This window comes from Oenanthe melanoleuca, chromosome 3, assembly GCF_029582105.1.
Source record: "Oenanthe melanoleuca isolate GR-GAL-2019-014 chromosome 3, OMel1.0, whole genome shotgun sequence".
NCBI lineage: Eukaryota > Metazoa > Chordata > Aves > Passeriformes > Muscicapidae > Oenanthe > Oenanthe melanoleuca.
In genome coordinates this window covers 34,327,063-34,346,221 of record NC_079336.1, presented here as the reverse complement: position 1 = coordinate 34,346,221, position 19,159 = coordinate 34,327,063, and the positions used below count along the sequence as shown (strand labels likewise).

The 19,159-nt window shown below is 35.8% G+C and overlaps 1 protein-coding gene across 1 annotated transcript in view; it reads left to right on the top strand.

The window, feature by feature from the left end:
• The window catches only part of RNGTT (RNA guanylyltransferase and 5'-phosphatase), a 167,373-nt gene that overhangs the window by 15,647 nt on the left and 132,567 nt on the right, over positions 1 to 19,159 (top strand). Inside the window, exons 5-8 of the mRNA XM_056486456.1 lie at positions 1,108 to 1,183; positions 4,306 to 4,555; positions 10,194 to 10,303; positions 11,038 to 11,139. Of these exons, the coding sequence (XP_056342431.1) occupies positions 1,108 to 1,183; positions 4,306 to 4,555; positions 10,194 to 10,303; positions 11,038 to 11,139 (538 nt within the window). The remainder of the gene's footprint in view (positions 1 to 1,107; positions 1,184 to 4,305; positions 4,556 to 10,193; positions 10,304 to 11,037; positions 11,140 to 19,159) is intronic.

The window sequence follows — 19,159 nt, the reverse complement described above, 5'->3', positions numbered from 1 at the left end:
GTGGCTGTAGCTGTGGGGGGGTTGGTGACTTCCCAGGTAACCAGTGACAGGACAAGAGGAGATGGTCTTTAAGTTGCACCGGGGAGGCTTAGGATGTTAGGAAAAATTTCTTCACCAAAAGGTGAAGTTGTCAAGCACAAGAACAAATTGCACAGGTAAGTGGTTGAGTCCCCATCTCTGGAGGTACTTAAAAGATGTGTAGATGTGGCACTTTGGGACAAGGCTTAGTGGTGGACTTGGCAATGCTGGGTTAATGGTTGGATTCAATGTACTTAAGAGCCTTTTCCAACCTAAACAATTCTATGGTAACAACTGAAAAATATTAAGAAGAATTGCTCTTGTGATGTTAGTGGAAACTTTAATGATATTTATAATTTAAAATTAAGTAGGAGGAAGAGGCAACAGCTTGCCTGAATCCTTCATATCATTTTTAATGGCACAAATTTTGAGGCTAGTCTATCACTAGATGGTGCTGTTGCCTTGAGAGAAAAAAATGCAATGCATTTCACTGGGGGGTGAATTCAGTAAAACAGAGGCTGGAAGACTTAATTCTTTTTTTCACATTGAAAAGATAAGTAATTGGAGATGATTACACTGTTGTACAGTTTTCTTTTTGTTGATTCTTTTTTTTCAAAATTAGTAAGTCTGGTCTTAGCATGGTAATAGCGAATTTGAGATAGCATTGTGGTCTATTGGCACCCTTTTCAATTTTGAGGTAAGGTAATCTGAATATGGTTTTTTTGCCTGATGATATGAAATGAATGTCATGCTTGATTCTATTGCCTTCTGACAAGCATTTGAGCAGATTTGTGAATCCTATCTATATTAGCCATATTTCAGTCATGTTAAGTTAGTGCTCTTGATTGTGATCAACTGAATTGTCCTATACCCTTGCTGCTGCTAATTTGCAGGAAGAATGTAATAAATTCCCTTTTAGGCTTATGTGCCTTATGTGGTCTGTGCTGCCATGATGGGAAGGGACCCATTCATGTTTAACCCTTCAGTGTTACAGATCAAGGTGGGAGGATCCAAACCCACACTTTTGATATTAAATATGTTTGTTTAAACCACTTGCAATTGATTATGGCCTTTTCTTGTCTTTTCTAGGTGTCCATTGTACACATGGTTTCAATAGAACTGGATTTTTGATCTGTGCCTTTTTGGTTGAAAAGTTGGATTGGAGGTAACTTTGAATGTTCGCTCCTGGGGATTTGTGGAATGTGGCCCAAGGGTTCTTCAGTATGTTTCACTCATTTTTGGCAGCTATGCTAGTGTATTCACTATTTATTACTTGTTTTGTAGCTGCCTAATTATCTTGAGTAAGCAGCCCATATTAACATATTTTGTGTCATCCCTTGGTAGCTTAGCCTGTTGCAGTCAAGAATTCCAGGTCTAGTAGGTCAAAAGTCAGATGTACCTGCTGTGTGTGGGCCTTTAGCATGGTATATATCATATTGTGTCTCTTTTTCAGGACATGCCTGACATTCTAAGTAAGAATGTAGAATTCAGAGATTCCTGAAAGATTATTTTCCGTATTTTTCATCTTTTTCATGTAGGTGTATGTGTAGGTTTTTGGGCTTTTTTGAGATCTGAAGAGATTAACTAGAGCAACAGCAGAGTAATATACATTCTTGTGAAGGATTGGGGGCAGACAAAACCCTTGTTACTAGCTTGTCTTTTGACTAAAGTCTACAGCATCCTTCTACAGACTCACCCATTTTTTCCATCTTGAAAATATTGGTTCCTTCATACAGAGTAATTATCTTTTTTAGGTAGCATTAGTTTTAAAAGAAACCTCAAACCCAAACAATGCATGTACCATCCTGTTGGACATAACTTCTGCTTAACTTTTGTTTCATAGTATTTACAAAATACTGTTTCCTTCTTGACAGAGTCCTGTGAAAGTCATGTTTCTTGACAAGCCCATTAAACATTCTGATGATAATTCTTATGTGTGGTCCTTTAAGTGAAGAAAATTCTGCTCCTGTTGCAGGATTTTCTTGTGACTGGACATACAGTTATTATGCTTAGCATACACGTGCAAGCTGTTTGCAAAGAACTAGGTCATTCTTGTCTGTTAGTAAACCTGGAAAAAAGACATTGGAGTAATGGAGACTGAAAACCATTGGTGATGGGTGGTTGAATCTTTGCAGGATCCTAGCTGTGTATAGAAGTAGACACAAATGTCTTTATAGTATGATTCTTGTTGTTCCTATGAATTAGAAAACATGTAGGCTTTTAATTAAACAGTTTAAAAGTAGCATGCAATAATCAGACTTAGAATTGATCCTTTGTTCTGAAGAGGAAAGGCACTTGAATGTCTTTGGATCTCCTGCTTTTATGCTGCCTCTACATTTTCAAGCCTTGGTGGAAAAGCTTAAAACTCAACAGCTATGTGTCATTTTTTTTGCTTTGGGAGTTAATTGTATCAAGTTGGTTCATCTCTGACAGATTATTGTTATAGAACATACAGATATACCCTGGTAGGAAAAAATGTCCACAGCAAAAGAAACAATTTTGGCACGATGCTAGTTAATGCTGAGCATTGTATCAAGATAAATCTAATTTGCTGTATCATTCTTTAAAACAAGGCACTGTTTCTTGCTAATGAGGAAATAAGATCTTCCTGATGGAAAAATCCATCTGTATTCATTTGTTAAGCATATGATGTAGAAGTGTTGCTGCTGTATTGTGTACAGTGAGATATATTTTATAGTTAGTTTAGAGAAAGGCCTGAAAGCTCTTCAGCTTTCTGATCTGTAAGGTCAGAAACCTTACTTGATTTTCTTTTCAACAACTCATTTTTCCCAAAGACTGCTGTGTCCTGAACCTGAAAATTGTTTTCTTTCAGCTAGGGTTCTCTATTTGAAATCTGTGCCTCCTGTTTTGGCTTTCATTGCCATATATTCCAGAAGATTTTAGAGCTCTTCTCATATCATCAGAGAAAAATTTGAGCATTTTTCAGACACCATAACTTTTGGTTTGTTTTGTCCTCTCAGTGGCATTCATTAAAGAAGATATGAAACAATTTAAGAAAGATAGCAAAGTAAAAAATGTCTTATGAGAAAGAAAGTAGGAATCTTAAAAAGAGAATGGGGAAGAAAGGTTCTTCTTTGTAACACAGATTCTTAAACTGTCATTTTTGAAATGATACCATGTGGTAGTGTCTTGTTTTCTCCTCTTATAAAGATCAGAGGAGTGAATCAACCTTACTGGTTCTTAGACACTGTTTCTGTCTCTTATGGAAAATTGACCTCTTAAAGTTCTCAGGCTTCATTCCATACTGTACAGTTCAGACAAAAAAAAAAAAAAAAAAAGGCATTTTGAATTAAATATCTGAAAAAAAGTAATGTCACAGGGTATAGTATATGCTTTTGTTCCAGTTTTAAGACACGTACTCATCAAGAAGCATCTCTCTATTTTTGTGGTCTCTCTTCTGTCTAGAGTAAGATTTTAAAACGTTGATCCTTGGAGCATTACTGCTGTTCACAGCCATGATAAATGGAAGACAGAATTATGCCCAATGTTTTTAGTTAAACATTTTCATAGGATCTATGAAAATGGCAACAATAAAACCCTTGTGTTATGCTTGCTGTTGTATATTTTGGAGAGTTTTCCAGTTGGCTGGTAAAGATGCATGACTGTTAGTTTTGGTTTCTAATTTTTTTGTGGTCCAGCTTCCAATTTATTTGAGCAAGATTAAGTATTAAGTGCATAGTAAAAGGCTTCTGAACCACAGTGCTTTTATGAGAAACTTCTGGAAGGAGAAGTAGTTTGAAAAGATTAGAGTGCTTTTTCCCAGTATGATGGCAAAACCTCTAATGAGAGGAAAGACAATTAGCAGAGAAAAATGTAACCATATTTGAATTTTAAAAAAATTGCATTTTTCTTCATTAAGTTTGTTGACATATTTCTTTTGTCTTTTTTTGTGTTCATGCAGTTCTCAGGTATTTACCTGCATGTCACTCATTTCTTCTCTGTAGCAATAAAAAGAGTTTTTTCTGTGATAAAACAGTGATCAGCAGACCACTAGGAGCTACAATAAGGACTCAAAGCAGCCTGAGCTGCTCTTACTTGAGACCATTTGCAGTTCCTACAGAATTATACAGAATCTTGTACAAGAGTAACTTCTACCAGACTGATCTAAGCATGGACTTTCAAATATAAGGAATGTTTTAGCAATTACTACTTCAGAATTTGTATTGATTCTCAGTCCCAGTAATTCTTATGTTTGGTAAAGCATGACATGACTAAGACATGTAAATTAAGCATCCAGAGTGATTTTCTTTTTTATTTTTTTGACAGTATTGAGGCTGCTGTGGCTACTTTTGCTCAGGCCAGACCTCCAGGTATTTATAAAGGTGACTATTTGAAGGAATTATTTCGTCGATACGGTGATGAGGATGATGCACCAGCACCACCAGAGCTTCCAGAATGGTGCTTTGATGAAGATGAAGAGGAGGATGATGATAATGGTAAAACTGGAGGCCCAGAATCAGAACCTGGCTCATCAAGCTCTTCTTTTGGCAAGAGGAGAAAAGAACGCCTAAAACTGGTAATTTTGATTTGGAACTTAATATTCTAATTGCTAAACGTAATTTCATAACTTCATACCCATTAGTTACCTCATTGTACATGTTATATAAGTGTCACTGCTCTTGCAAATGGAAGCATTGTCTCTGGAAAAAATTGTAGATCCATTGTAAACTTTTTTGTATCTGCTCTGTGAACTTTGAATGTTAATATTCAACACCTTAAATATTCTAGTTGTAAAAATGACTTAAACATTTTCTAATTTATCAATTTTTTGAGATAGTAAAGTGCCTTTTAATTATTCAGTCTGTCTTAAGAGATGAAATGTTATTAGAGTTGGGTTCAGTTCTTGTTTTTTTGTAGTCATGGGGATGAAATTCAGAATTTTTAAAATTCAGTGCTCATTTTGGTAAATAGTCTTTCTTTGGGAAATTTTGTAGGATTGAAAATTAGATTAATAAAAGCAATATGAGCTTAAAAACCCAAGGCAGCTTAGAAATCATATTGTGTTCAGAGGTATTTTAGCTTTATAAGGAATATTGCTGATCACTTACTGTGATTTCTGACATAACTCTGAAATAACTTACTGTAGTTACCGTAATATGGAACTAATTCACAAATACAAAGAATGTATTTGTATCATCTGAAGACTAATGACTCAGTTCTCTTCAAATTTCTGACTTGCTTTTGTATTTGCAAATAAAGTAGGCTAGACTATTGCTGAGTGCAAAAATAGATTTTTTTTTCATAATACTGAATTGTTTTACTTGTGTGCTGAGGTGTGTTTGTTTGCAAACACTTGAAAATCCTTATATTGAAATAGGCTTTAAAAATGTATTTTGTTGTTACTGCAGCTGGTCAGCAAGATTTACAGGTGAAATATGGAAAATACTAGCCTGACAGGAATACAAAATCCAGTCTAAAGAAGCAAGATTGACTTTGAAAAACTTTCAAATTATCCCTCATCTGGGATAAAAAAATTACTACACTGTAAGAACAGAGTAGAAGTATATTCAGGGGCTATGGCCACTTCCTCCATTAGCCTTGCAGTAAAACATTGATATCTAAATATTTTTTGGGGGACTAGAACCCTAAAGTTTTTTTGATGTGTCTTCTGATGCGTTAGGAACTGAGGTGTTACAATGAGTTGCAATGACATCCTATTTTCATCAAGTATAAAACTCAGCTGGTCTATTTAGCAGGAATGATACTGGTTTCCTGGGCTTTTTCTTGTCTGCCACCATAGTTTTGTTGAAAGCTGGAGGCTAAATTATACGAATAAGCATATTAATAACAAAAAATTAATTATGAATTAGATAATTTGTGAAAGAATCATCTAGTTAATATGCATATTCGTATAATTCAGTTTTGCAGCTCTGAAGGAACATTCTTTGACACGAAGAGGAGGAGCGGGCAGAATTCTTTGCCATGGTTCTTGGCTGGCAGATGGGACTGCTTCTTACAGTCTATTTGTGATTCCTTGTAAATGTGCGGTCTACAGGGGGAGTGAGTATCAGGTAAATACCTCTTGCTCAGATATTCTCATTTTACTGTCTAAAGGGCTACATTTTCGGTATTATGTTGGTTTCCTGCAGCAGATGTTTCCACCTTTGTAATTAATCTCTTTCCTAAAAGCCTGGGGATAGGCAGTGTAAAACTAGAGGTAGCTGTAGTGATAGCATTGTCCTGAATTTTTCTCATTTTGACCCAAATCTTTGTGGAGACAGAAGAAAAGTTTAGTAGTAGAGGAGGAGAGCCTGCAGCTCCCAGGCATCTTGCTAGGATAATGAATAGTCAGAAGCCACTGCTAGCTAGGCTGTGAAATGAAGTTAGTATGCTGTCCATTTCAGAAACTCTGATGTGAGAAACTTTACTGCAACATTTTTCATTAAAACTTCAATATATTGATGTCAAAAAGTCTTGACAGCCTTTCTTTCTTACACTGCAGGAAGTGTAAGAATCATTAGAACATAAAGCCATTACAGTTTGCTTTGTCATCACCTGAAGGAAGTTGGCAGGTACCAGGAAATCTGCTTGTTGCAGGCTGAGGTGCCACACAGGAAATCCAAACAAGTTTTGACTTTGTCAGTGCATGCAGTACGATTGTAGCATCAAAACAATGTTATTAATTGACACTTAGAATCTCAGTTCAGGGAAAAAATACTTCATTTTGCATATCAGACAAAAAGTTGTAATTCTAAGCCAGAGCCTACAAACCTTTTATGGGTCAAATGGGACCTTTTACTGTTTGTTAAGGAATGTTGTCTCTTCTAGTCCTGTGTAAGCTGCTTTTTTTGGGATGTGAGATGCAGTGCTTCTGAAATGAATGGTGACATCTTAATCTGGAAGAGATGGTGGCTTTTAATGATTTTTTTCATGATTTTGAATGCAGGTGTCTTGTGGTCATCTGTGAGACAGAAGGAAGCAATTAAACTGATTTGACATAATGAGGATAGTATTTATTAGTCAACTACCACAGTACATTGATTCTAAATATTAGTGACTTGGGGTTTTTCTGCCTAACAAACTCTCTTTTGCAAAGTTTAACCCTTGTACTTACTGTTCTGCCTGTGGGCATCTTGAAGGGAAAAATGCTGTTTTTTGATTTGGCATTTTATGTGCTTGAATAAGAGTATAATTTCCTTTTCCATGTTAAATGCTTATTAGTTCACTTTTTCCTTATAGTCCATGTTTTTTGTACTACTGACCTTTCTTGTTATTCTTTGTATTCTGTCATGTTGATTCATGTTTTCCTGATTTTGTGGTGCCTGTAATTGAATGCAAGCCTCTAGTGGAGGCCATCCTAGTAAGGCTTAATAGGGAGAAATTAATTTCACATGTCTTAAGGCTAATACTTCTGTTTATATATCTCAACATAATTGCCTTTCACAAGGCAGAACAATCCTAATGCAGCTTTTGGTCTCTTGCTGCTTCCATGTCTTTTTTCTCTAATTATCTACCAGTGTGTGTTTGTATAATTTCTTATTCATTATTTAGTGTAGAACTCTGTTTATGCTGAATTTCACAGTGTTACTTCCAGCCCATTTTTAAAATTAAGGATAACACTGAATCTTAAACTACCATCCCAGTCTACATCCCTGTTACTAAAATCAGAGATATCACAAAAATAAGAGTGCTAATAGGAACTTTAGTGGAAATTAATTAGTTATCTTATGCCTAAACCAGGCTCAGCAGATCTTTCCACTTTGTTAGTGAAACGTTAACTCCTCTGAACCTGGTTTTGAAACAGGTTACTTTTCTGTTTTATGGAAGTTACATCTAGCATATGTCTTCTGAGTTCCTCTGTGAGGACAAGATAAGCTAACAAAAGACAAACCAAGGCAAATGCATGCAATGCCAGTTCTGTGAAACTTGTTTCATTATGAAAACCAAATGTTTAGTGGAACACCTTTGCTACTGAGAGACAGTCAGTATGATTTTCTTTTCTGCTTGTACATGCCAAGAGGCAGTTACTGTGATTTGATCCTGTGTTTCTAGGTATTAAATCTAAGCTGATGAGTGTAACTCCCTGTCTCTCACTTCCTTCATTTTAGAAAATGTCTCTTCCTGACATGTTTTGGAATGTTTCTTGTCTTCTGGGAGGCAGTCTCTGAGCATACTGGCGCACAGTCAAGTCTGAGTAGCTGAAGACATCTCTCACCCAGGCCTGGTGATAGCTGCTAGGGTCGGGAAGGGGTGTGTTTGGGGCTGTTCCCACTCACCCACTCCTCCAGATGGTGTTTAGGATATGAACCAACACAGGGTGATCCACATTGCACTTCTCCTCCAGCTGAAGTGATGGGTGGAGAAATTCATGGCAAGTGGGGCAAGGTTGATTAGTACAGATGGTGTGAGTTGTGCAATGTAGATACTAAGTGCATGTGGTTTCCTTGAATCCTTTAGGGCTTATAACTCTTGGTTTAGTATCGGTGCTGAGGAGTTGATGTGCTCCTGATGATCTAAGTCTCTGGAGTCCCTGCACTATGGTTTCCAGTGTCCTGTTTCCTAAGGCATTGGTAGCTGAACAGTAGGGTAAAAACTGCACAGGTCTGGCTCAGTTTTAACACCTTATCCAAGGAATGTCCTCATGAAACCTGGAGTGCTAAGTTAGCCAAGCACGAATGCCTGAGTGACTCACATTGTTTTCATATTGCTGTGCTTTAGCTAGTGATTATACTTGAAGCAAATAATCTGCCAGAAAAACTTTCAAGTACAAATTTTGTTTTTATTACTTCTTCTTTTCTGGAAAATCTTTCCTGTTCCCTGCCGGTTACTTCAGTCTCAGCAGTCGTGCTGCCATTCCACTCTGCCATTATTCACAGAAACAGGGCAGAGCCATCTTCCTTTGTTTCCTGGTGCTCTTCACACTTACCAGAATTCAGACAATGTGGTGGCCAGGCACCAGTATCTGTCTGCCTCTCTCGCCCACTCCCCTGCATGCTATTGCCCTGGCTGGTGCCCATATAAATTGTATGGGGTGAGTGACACACAGTCTGTGGAGCTCAAGGTAGGTAAGGTTATGAACCAGTATATTTCTTTAGGATGTTCTGTTCTCAGAATTTGATTTGGTGATGTGACTGAGTCAATATTAGCTAACTGCAGGCTGCGCTGAAAACGGTGGTCCTGCTTTTCCCTGCTTTCCCTTTTTGCTTCCCTTGCACTGGCACTAGTACTGAATTATCCTGTAGTGAGCTAGTTTAGGATGCTGTTTTGGAAGGAGATTGCCAATTTATGGTGTTATTTTTGCCAAATTAGTTTCTAGACTTGCTCAAGCATAGAACAGAAGAGTACCACAGTGTGTGGAAATGCAGAGGAGAAAAATACTATTCCTTTCATCAGTAGTATGCAGCTGGATTTGTTAAAGCTAGTTTAAAGTGCTTAAGAGAGCAGATATAAGATACGTATATCTTCACATGCAGGATTCAACAGGTGAATAGTCATGGTTTGATCTCCTTTGTATGCATTGAAAATTTATTTGAGATTCTGTTGAATTAAATGTGATTGATTTGAGATCTCCATAGAAATCTTTAGTTTTGTAGTTTTAGAGACCTGATGGCTTTCATGTGTTCTGTTATGCAAGATTTGTTTTTGTTCCTCTTGGCATCAAACTTTTTCTAGAATGTACAAGTTATTTTAGAGTTTTCTTTCCAGATTGATGTTTTTGATCTCTACATAGGCTTTTCTGGGGTATTCAGAATAGCAGCTCCACTTTAATAACCTGGTTTAGATTGAGAATAAATTATACAAATATATTTATGCAAATATTTTGTTACAAATCTGCTATTTATATTTTCTCTTCTGTTAAGCTTGTCCTAGATCATTTTTCTTGAGAGTATTAGCTAAGTTGTGTAAGCATCTAAGTACTAGCTATCTCTTCCTTTTACTTTATTCCTATTGCTTTTTCTTTCTTTTTAATTATATTTTTTCCTCACAAATAACTCATTTCAGTTCCTTGGGTTTATAATATGGCTCACCTGTGAGTTTCCTGGCAAAGCTCAGCTAATTATTTTGGCATTTGGTGGTAAATCCTTCAGGAATGTTTAAGTTAATATTGCTCTAGAGGGTTGTAAAAACAATCTTAATCTTGTATTGACATACCCTGATTTGATTTTATGAAGGCTTTAATACTAAATTTTTAACTTTTATTTTATTTTATTTAGGGTGCAATTTTCTTGGAAGGAATAACAGTTAAATGTGTGACCCAGGTGACAACGCAGCCAAAATTAGGAGGAATTCAGCAAAAATGTCAGCAGTTCTGTGGATGGGAAGGGTATGGGACTATTTAGAACTTATTTATACTGTCTAAGAAATAAGTGTTATATTTTGCAGAATGAAACTGCTCATTGTAAAAATGAAAAAGAGCGACCATTTTTCGATGGATTGTGTATAAAAAAAGCCTCAAACACACTTGGCAGTGAAAGTCTTGCACTGTACTATGAAATGGCATGATCAGTTTTTGATGTTAAGAACAAAATCTAGAATTACTTTTCCATTGAGATAACAAAATGTTGCTGTTCAAATTCCAGATATAGCCTAATGTATAAAATTTAGTTTTTTCTCAAGCAGTAGATTTATTTATACCGCTGCTATTACACTTCAGTATAGAGGTTATAATACTCATTTTTATAGCAAACTTGGATTTGTGTCCAGTGCTAATGAAAATGTTTGTTTTAATGTCTATGATTCTTAACTTTTCCATTCCAAAGTTAGTGATTCACACTATTCCTAACTTGTTTGTGCTTATCGTGCCCGTTATTTTTAATTTAAATATCTCTTTCTGCGAAGTTAAAACTTTGAAGTTCCACAGAATTTAGTGTTTGTTGTAAGCAAATAACCTTATTCTTATGAGACAGGCTTTTGGCTTCTATTGCAAAATGCTTTATTGGAGAAGAAGTTCTAACTCAGAGCTAACCTTTCAACAAGCCTGAGTCTGATGTAAAAATTTTATTTACTTGTGTGACCGTTTATTGCAGAACCATTAATAAACATGGTTCTTTTTATTAGGACTGGATTCCCTGGAGCACAGCCTGTTTCCATGGACAAGCAAAATATTAAATTTTTGGAGCAGAAGCCATACAAAGTTAGCTGGAAAGCAGACGGCACCCGGTAAGTTGATTTTAAGTGAAAAAGCAAAACAGTAAATTCGGTAGACAGTTTGTATTTTCTCAGGAAAGTGAATTTGCTTGTAAGAACAAAGCACAGGAACAAAACTGGCTCCAGAAATTAATTTTTATTCTGTCTTGGTTCCAACATTTGCTGAAGTTTGTGGCCAAGTTTCTTTCTAGCAGCTGTTTTGCACGCTGACTGTTAAAGGCAGGTACCCTTATTCTTCTCCATAACCCTTGCCTATCTGTCGGCAACAATGTGCTACCAAGGTCTTATGTATCAGTGAGAGTTTGCTAAGGTTCTCTTACATTCATTGCAGGGGTGCCTTTTGTTTAATAACAAACTACAGCCTAATTGGACTGATTGGACATATTCTAAAGTTTTTCCTGAGTTCTTTATTTTGCTGGGTTTGTTATATTTAATAATAAAGTGTCCTAGATAATGAAAATCCTGGAGAATATGGGGAATTGGAGGCCTTATGAGAATTACCAAGTGGTTCCACATGGAGTCAGTCAGGATTCAGCACAATTCAGCCAGAACTAAGCTGTCATGTATAAAAAAACCCCCAGACTGTTCAAGTGTCTCTTCTGTGTAGTTTGTGCTTCAAGGTTTATTAGCTTGGGCTGAGCATGTTATGAAAAGTCCAAGTAAGCTTGCAGTCAGTATGGCATCCAAGCATTAAGAAATGTATGGGAGTAATTGGTCTACTAACACTGACTGTATGTACAAGCGCTTGGATAGTGCAGTTGCAGGAGTTCTCAGGGTGGGAGGTTACAGCAATGGGATATTGGGAGGTTGAGGCATATTCTCAGAGCAGTACAGGGCATAGGGCATTCCAAAGCTGCTGACCCTGAACAAATGCAGTCAGCCAGCTTAAACTGACCTGGAGAGTCTTTGTCATATCCTATGTTATTAATTTGGAAAATTGATGTCTTATGTTATATTCTCATTTTCTTACTCAAATGTGTGGATGGGATGCCCACATTCTGAGTACTAAAGCTATTATACAGAACATAGTAGGGGACCTGGAAGACTGCTTTAATTTCATTCACAAAATGCATACATGTAATTTCTTGTAAAATTTTCAGTATTTTGAACAGTCTATCCTTTTTAGGATAGACTTTGTTTTTAGCTTTAAAATGGTGGGAAAACAGGATGCATGAAGAATAAAACTGAAGGAACTAAAAAGCTCTTTACAGTTTTTTCAAAACATAATAACTAGTAATACATTATGGAGATACACAGATTGATAGGTCTGAGACTGATATTCAGAGAAGAAAATGGAGCTACAGAGATCCTGTGTTAATGAAACTCACTTTAAGTAATATGAAAGAGAGATTAAAGGTGAAAACCTGAGCTATTATTTGGACGTTTAGACACTTTGCATGATATGTATCCTAATCAACAATGAAAAATTACGATCATTTTTACATTGGACATGCTTCTAATTATTTAGTTGTTCTCCAGTGATCCAGACTCCATATGCAATTAAGCAGATTTTCATTAGTTATTCTGAATGCTTGTGTTGACAGGCGTGACCTTCTTGAATTTAATATTAAGACATCAGTTAGTAGAGACCCATTTATGGATCCTCTGCTTACATTATCTGGAGATGGAATCTCTGTCATCAAATATCTCTGAAGCTATTCTGTTAAAAGTGGTTTAGATGCAGCAGTCTAGACCTTGCCTATTAGAATATTATTAGGCTTGCATGCTTTTTTTTGTTTCTTTGTTCTCTCTCTGCTTAAAAAGCACTGCTTTTTTGTTGACCCTATTGGATTTAAAGAAGAGCAGATGCATAACTAATAACTTTGTTATACTTTCTCACTGAAGTAAAACACTTTTAGTTTAGTTTAGTTTAGTTTAGTTTGAGCCTTTGCTCAACTTAGCCAAACCCTTAAATTTCACTATTTGTTAAATACCTGTATTTTATTTCTGCAGCAGTAGTTTTTCCTAAGTTTCATGACTGAAGCATTTTTTTATGCATTCTCTTAACTGATAAGCATGTCAGTAACTTCACTAAGGACTTCTACTTTTCTTCAAAAGCATTTGCTAATCCTAGATTCTGATTGGAGCTGAACCTCTCATCCTCAGTTTTAAGAGTTCTGTTGGTTTTGGTTTTGTTGTGGTAGTGTTTCTTTTGAGTTGATTTATCTTAATTTTTCTTTCTTTTCTTTCCCCATTGTTAGGGTTTTTTTTCCAGTGATAGTACTGTGCATGTTTTCTTGGTTTCTTAGCATTGTATTTTTCTACCCATAATTTTAGAAAAAGAGAAAGTATTTTCTTAAATCAAGGAGCATTATTTCTCATATAATATTGACTAATAATGTGAAATTGATTAGCTAAATTATTTAGTGATTTATTTAATAGTGATTCTATGGAATATTTTGGGGAGATTTACTGGAGTAGTGTCTTACATATTTTTGTAAGTGTGTGAGTTCTGAGTCTGGTTTGGTCAAAACACATCCTCCTCCATTCTCTTAGGGCTCGGAGTTCAAAATCTTTTGACTTAGCCTTGCTTAGCCTAGTCTGTTGTGATTTGAAGAGTTTGTGCCTTCACTGTGGTCTTGCTTGTTCTGTCTCTGGTTTCCAGGGCCCTTGATGCATAAGTATCAGCAGGGCTCACCTCTAGGTTCTGCTCCAGCATTCCTTCTGGAGCATTTTTGTCCTGAAAGGAAAAATGCAGTGTGAACAAATACTTCTCCCCTCCTGTTTGTAAATGCCAAAATATAAAGATGTATTTGTCTCTTAGTTTAAATCAAAAGATATGTGAAGCACATTTAGCATTGGCACACTTTGGTCAAATATTTCCTTTGTACCAGCTACTTGGTTGTATGTAAATACTGTATGCAAACTCATACTGTTTTGGAGAAAACCACCTCTAAAATCATACCGCTATAAATTATTATTATTTAAATAAAAGTCACTGAGTTCTGCAGCTATTCTGACTGGTTTGGTGTAAATTCTCTATATTTATTGGAACAGCAGTCAAACTACTGGTGTCTTATAAATAATTTTAGTGCTAATCTTTGCATAAGCCAAAGGGCAGATTTCCTACTAGTAAAATTATGCCCTTTGGCTTTGTTGAGATGAAATATATGTTGTGTGTTAACAGTAGCTACAAGGTAGATACATTTGTAAATATGTATCCAATTTTGCAGTGAGGTGTTCCTGAAATAATAGTTAGTGTCTGAGTAAGGTAATTGTAACATCCAAGCATTGTTGGATGACTCTGCATTATCAGCTTTGTACTGTAAAATGATTAGCCCAGGTGGGTAATGGCTTGTTGTATCCCTTCAAATGGATCTCATTAATACTGTTTGTAGCAGATGCTTGTTCTAATGAGTGGAGCTGAATGTTCAGGCAGGTTAAAGTAATGAGACACCAGTTCTGAAGAAGAGACTGCTACCACTAAGAATAATAAAAAGCTTAAAAATGGTTGTGGAATTATTCAAATCGATACAATCAAACAGGACTAGGTTGTACAATGGTAAAATGTGACCTGCACTAAATGGAACCTATTAAGGGGAATAAGTTATTTTCCTACATTTCTATGAGTACTTTTTTTTTATTTTTCACATCTGTACCCATGCAGTTTTAGTGAAAAATAATAAATACGATGATAATACTACGGCTGTTCAATTATGTTGAGGCAGCTATTTAAAAAAATGCGGAACAGGTAGTTCTTGCCAAAGGCTATTAAATTTGAAAAGTATTCATGGAAATTTGATGGCTTGCAGATATCTACCTGTGAATAAGTAGATGCAAAATAAAACACCTCTTTGAGAATTGCTGCTAATTGTCTAACATGTCTTTAACAAAATAGTTAGGTACATCTGTGAAGTTGTTTTTTTTCTTTCATGGTTAGCAAATTACATTTACATTAAAAGAAGGGCCTGTTTGCCTGAGTAATTAACTTTTTGTTGTTATCCTAATAGAAAATAAAAATAGTAAATGTATGCTTAATTGTATGATAAAACTGATGGTCATTTTTTGGATTGTTTATTAAATAAGTTTGATTTATCTTGAATATATCAATCAATATATCTATATATACAGAGTATTGGTTTATATTGAATATAATTCTTTTGATTCAGTTTACTATATTATCAAACTTGTGATAGCTTCCTAGGTTTTTTTAGAAATTGAAGCTTTTTGTAGAAATTGTAGAATATTTCTTTTTTTTTTTTAAAGAAATTTAAAATTATTGGGAATTGCAGCCTTTTCAGAAACATATTTTTGACCCTTACTTGAAGGAAATCTATTCAGTATATTTTAAGGTAACTTTTCTTTAAATGTCATGAAAATGAGGTTGAAGTTTCTCTCTGATTTCCATGGCTCGATAATTTTTCTTTCCCTACTCTTTGATCCTTTACATGATGAGATGAAGCTTCCATGCATAACTGAGAAATTGCAAATTCCTAATATGAAAAGTTATCCAAAAGTCATTTGGTCTAGAGTAAATTGTGAAAAAATCATCACTACTAAAGAACAGCTCTTTTTTTTTTTTTTTTTTTTTTTTTTTTTTTTTTTTTTTTAAAAGGAGAAAACTGAGAAACAGATGTTTATTTGTTTTAGAAATTAGGAGGTAAAAAGTACTAGCCCAAAATTAGGTGGCAGGGATGCAAAATGGTTGTCTGTCTGTTAAGGCTTAAAGAAAAGATACTTAAATGGGTTCATGGAAAAACTATTATCCCTGAGAGAGAGGAGAAGAAGTTGAGATAATAATGAGAATGAAGGAGTCCAGAGAAGATTGGAGAGTAGTACTAATCCAATTAAATCCCAAATCTATACTCTTGAGAACTCATTATTAAGAACAAGAGACCAGATTGTCGTGAAAGCAGATCTTGAGTGTCCTGGGTTTGCAATGGAAAGCTTTTCTCCTGGGAGCAAAGATATTAATGTGGAGTTGAACTTGAAGGAGACTACTGGGAATGAGAAAGAAGCCATAGATTAATTTTCAGATTGTACAACTTACATGACCAGATTCTCATGGATGTGAAATTTTCTGCCCAGTAGTGGAAAGTTCTTGAAGTAGAGGTTTGCACAGTTGATAGTGCATTCTTCTCTAATTTAGAGGAAGGGTACAAAAATGTAGGGTGTTAAGATCTTCAGAAATGGTGTTAGCAGGAAAATTAAGGTCTGTTAATCACAACAAAGCATTTATGACTAAAAGAGTGTTTCTCAAGGTGTGAATACTCTCTCCCTGGGCATCTTGCCTTCTTACCCAGATAGCTACTGAAAAAGCGTATTATTCTAAATTGTGTTTTGAGTGTCTTGTCACTGAGTCCTGTTTAGGGTTAGTACATATTTGTGGTCTTGGAGTAAGGAAGGAATGTTGGCCTCCTAATCATAGCATAGGGTAAAGAACCCACACAAGAATCATCTGGCTGCTTTTAAACACCTTCCTTTCCTTTTCCTTCTCCCTCTCCCCACTTATCTTAAGAAGTAGGCTTAAATATTAACCAGTTTTGCACCATTAGTTGGTAGTGTTGTGTATCCATTTCTGTGTGGCTGTGGCATGTTTCAGTGGTGGGAAATTTTAAAGGATAGAAGTATTCCAGGGTTGAGCATATGCTGAATAGACTTTTCAGGACCAAATGGATTTCTTTTTTAGGAGTGAAAGGTTTTGTGAACAGCTGGGCTTAACTGAAGTTATTTGTTTGCAAGTTAAATGTGCTTGATTCAATTGTACTTCTGTAACTATCAGCAATGGGCAAAGCCTCAACTTGTAATTCTGCATCATTTTTGTGTATAGGACAGCCATTCTTCAGATATTTGTATTATTTTCATTGAATGTCTAAAAGAAGTAGTTATAAGGGTTTTTCTGTTATTTGCATGAAATTGTCAGAATGGGATGACACTTAAAGAAGAGATTTGGAACCAAAAACCTTACTTTAAAGTGACTGTTCTTAATCCACTCATCCAATCTCCACACTGTGTTTTTATGATAAGTTTTTAAGGTCATGGGGGGAATAATGCAGTTTTTGTTTATGTGCCATTGTCCCTTGTGGCCTTTCTTCATAATTATTTTAACTATTCTTTATGGGTAAACAAGCTCACCCATTTTAAACTAGTTCTGTACTAGTATCTGCCTCTCTAGATGGAAGACTCTTGTATGAGAATGAGGCTGCAATCCATGTGGAATTTATTTCACTGACTTTACTTTGAATAATATATCTCAGTGGAGATAGTATATATTTTGTCTGGAATTCAAGTTGTGAAAGTTACTAAAATGTTACAGTAAAGCTTTTACTACCAGTCAAGATTAAAAGCTCTAAATAAATTGATTTTATAAACAACAGTACTAGTAGTTGTTAGGAACCTGCAGTTTCACTTTGAATTGTGTAATGATAACATAATGTCGGAAGCTTCTGCAAAAAGTATATAAAAATCACTTAAATGATTCAGGATTAATATGTATAAAGTGCCTTTCTAATGATTGCTGGAGGGAGCAATTCATAGATGTTAAGCACTCTATACAGTATTTCTCTTAATTTTCTGAAAAGCAAAATACTGAATCCGTGGTTTTATTTTGTGCATTTAGGTAGGAGAGGAAGAGGAGATGGGATGGGGAGGCAGGATGATGTGTTTTGACACTACAGAGTTGGAGGTTCAGGAGCTGTGAATTGTTGCTCACTCTGCCTCTTAATAATTGTTCTGTATAGTTGTGTTGGCCAGTACATTTAGGATTATAAGACTAATACTTGCCTGTTTTCCACAGCATTGGAACCCATAAATATTGTTTGCTTACTTGAGCTTTCATTTTTGAGTGTAAAATAAAACTTTGATAGATTGAGTTTGGATTAAGGGCACTTTGGTTTGTTTAGCATGTCCCTTGTCTCTAAGTAAAGCTATTGTAGCACAGGGCAAGGAAGGCCAAGGTGGCCTCATTATCTCCACCTGTTGCCATGTTGTCCTTTTCCCTGTTTCCTTACTGTACAGGCAATGATAACATGTCTAGGCTCTGGCTAGCAGACTTTGACAGCAGAAAAGGAGCTGTCAGGTTTTGATAGCCAGACTTGAGGGTATTACCAGATAACTCATTAATTTTGTTTAGCTATTCATTTTGAACCAGGAGAGGTCTCTCTTGACTGGGAGACTGTAAGTCAAATGAGGCAGCATAGAATGTCATAAACTGTTGGACTAATATATGGGTATAAAAATAAGTCTGGTTTTGTGTTTGGTTTTTTTTGCAGGGGGCTGGTGATGGTGTACTTATGTGTTTATTACTAAGGCACATCTGTATCACTTTGTTGCTTGTTAATCTCCTGAAATCTTCCTTTTACAGTCATTGAGTTAATGTAGAGGAATGAATAAATAAGTGTGACAGAGCACATTATCCCTCATCTGAATCCAAATTGACTGGAATGGCCAAAGAACGCATTGTTTAGATTGTGGTTTCTCATTTATATGTGCTTGCAACACTGTCAGGACTCTGAAAGAAGGGTTTTGTGTGCTTTCCTTAAGTGTTTAAGGAGCACTGCTGGTGAGATACTATACAGGAAGTGTATTCTGTAGAGCAGCAGGCCTGATACTTCACAGTTCTGAAGCCTTCTGACACACAATTCTGGGTTCTTTGAGAAATGCTACCTAACTGATTATTCATAAGTAACTATTTGAGTGTTTGGACAGATTGTTTTATAAGCAGGCTCTTTTGTTTATTTAGAAAGAGTTAATGCATTAAAGTGCTTATTATGTTGCTTGTGCTATGAATACTAATCTTAGAATATTCAACTGTAGTCCTAAAATGTTCTAATAAGATCTAGATAAAGGGTGTGCCTGCATGTATATCTGATTTTCAGGCAACCAGGATCAGTGATTACTGGCTTATTTATTTATTTTACTTTCTCCCAGACCACTTTTAATAGTGGAACAGTACATTCTGTGCTGCTGGTTCTCCTGGGGGGGATTACAGACCCATCCATGAAGCGTGACGGCTTATGTTCATTCAGGGAAGAATGACATTCAGTTTGTGATCTATACAGATATCTAGGGCATCCCTTTCTCTTGGAGCTGA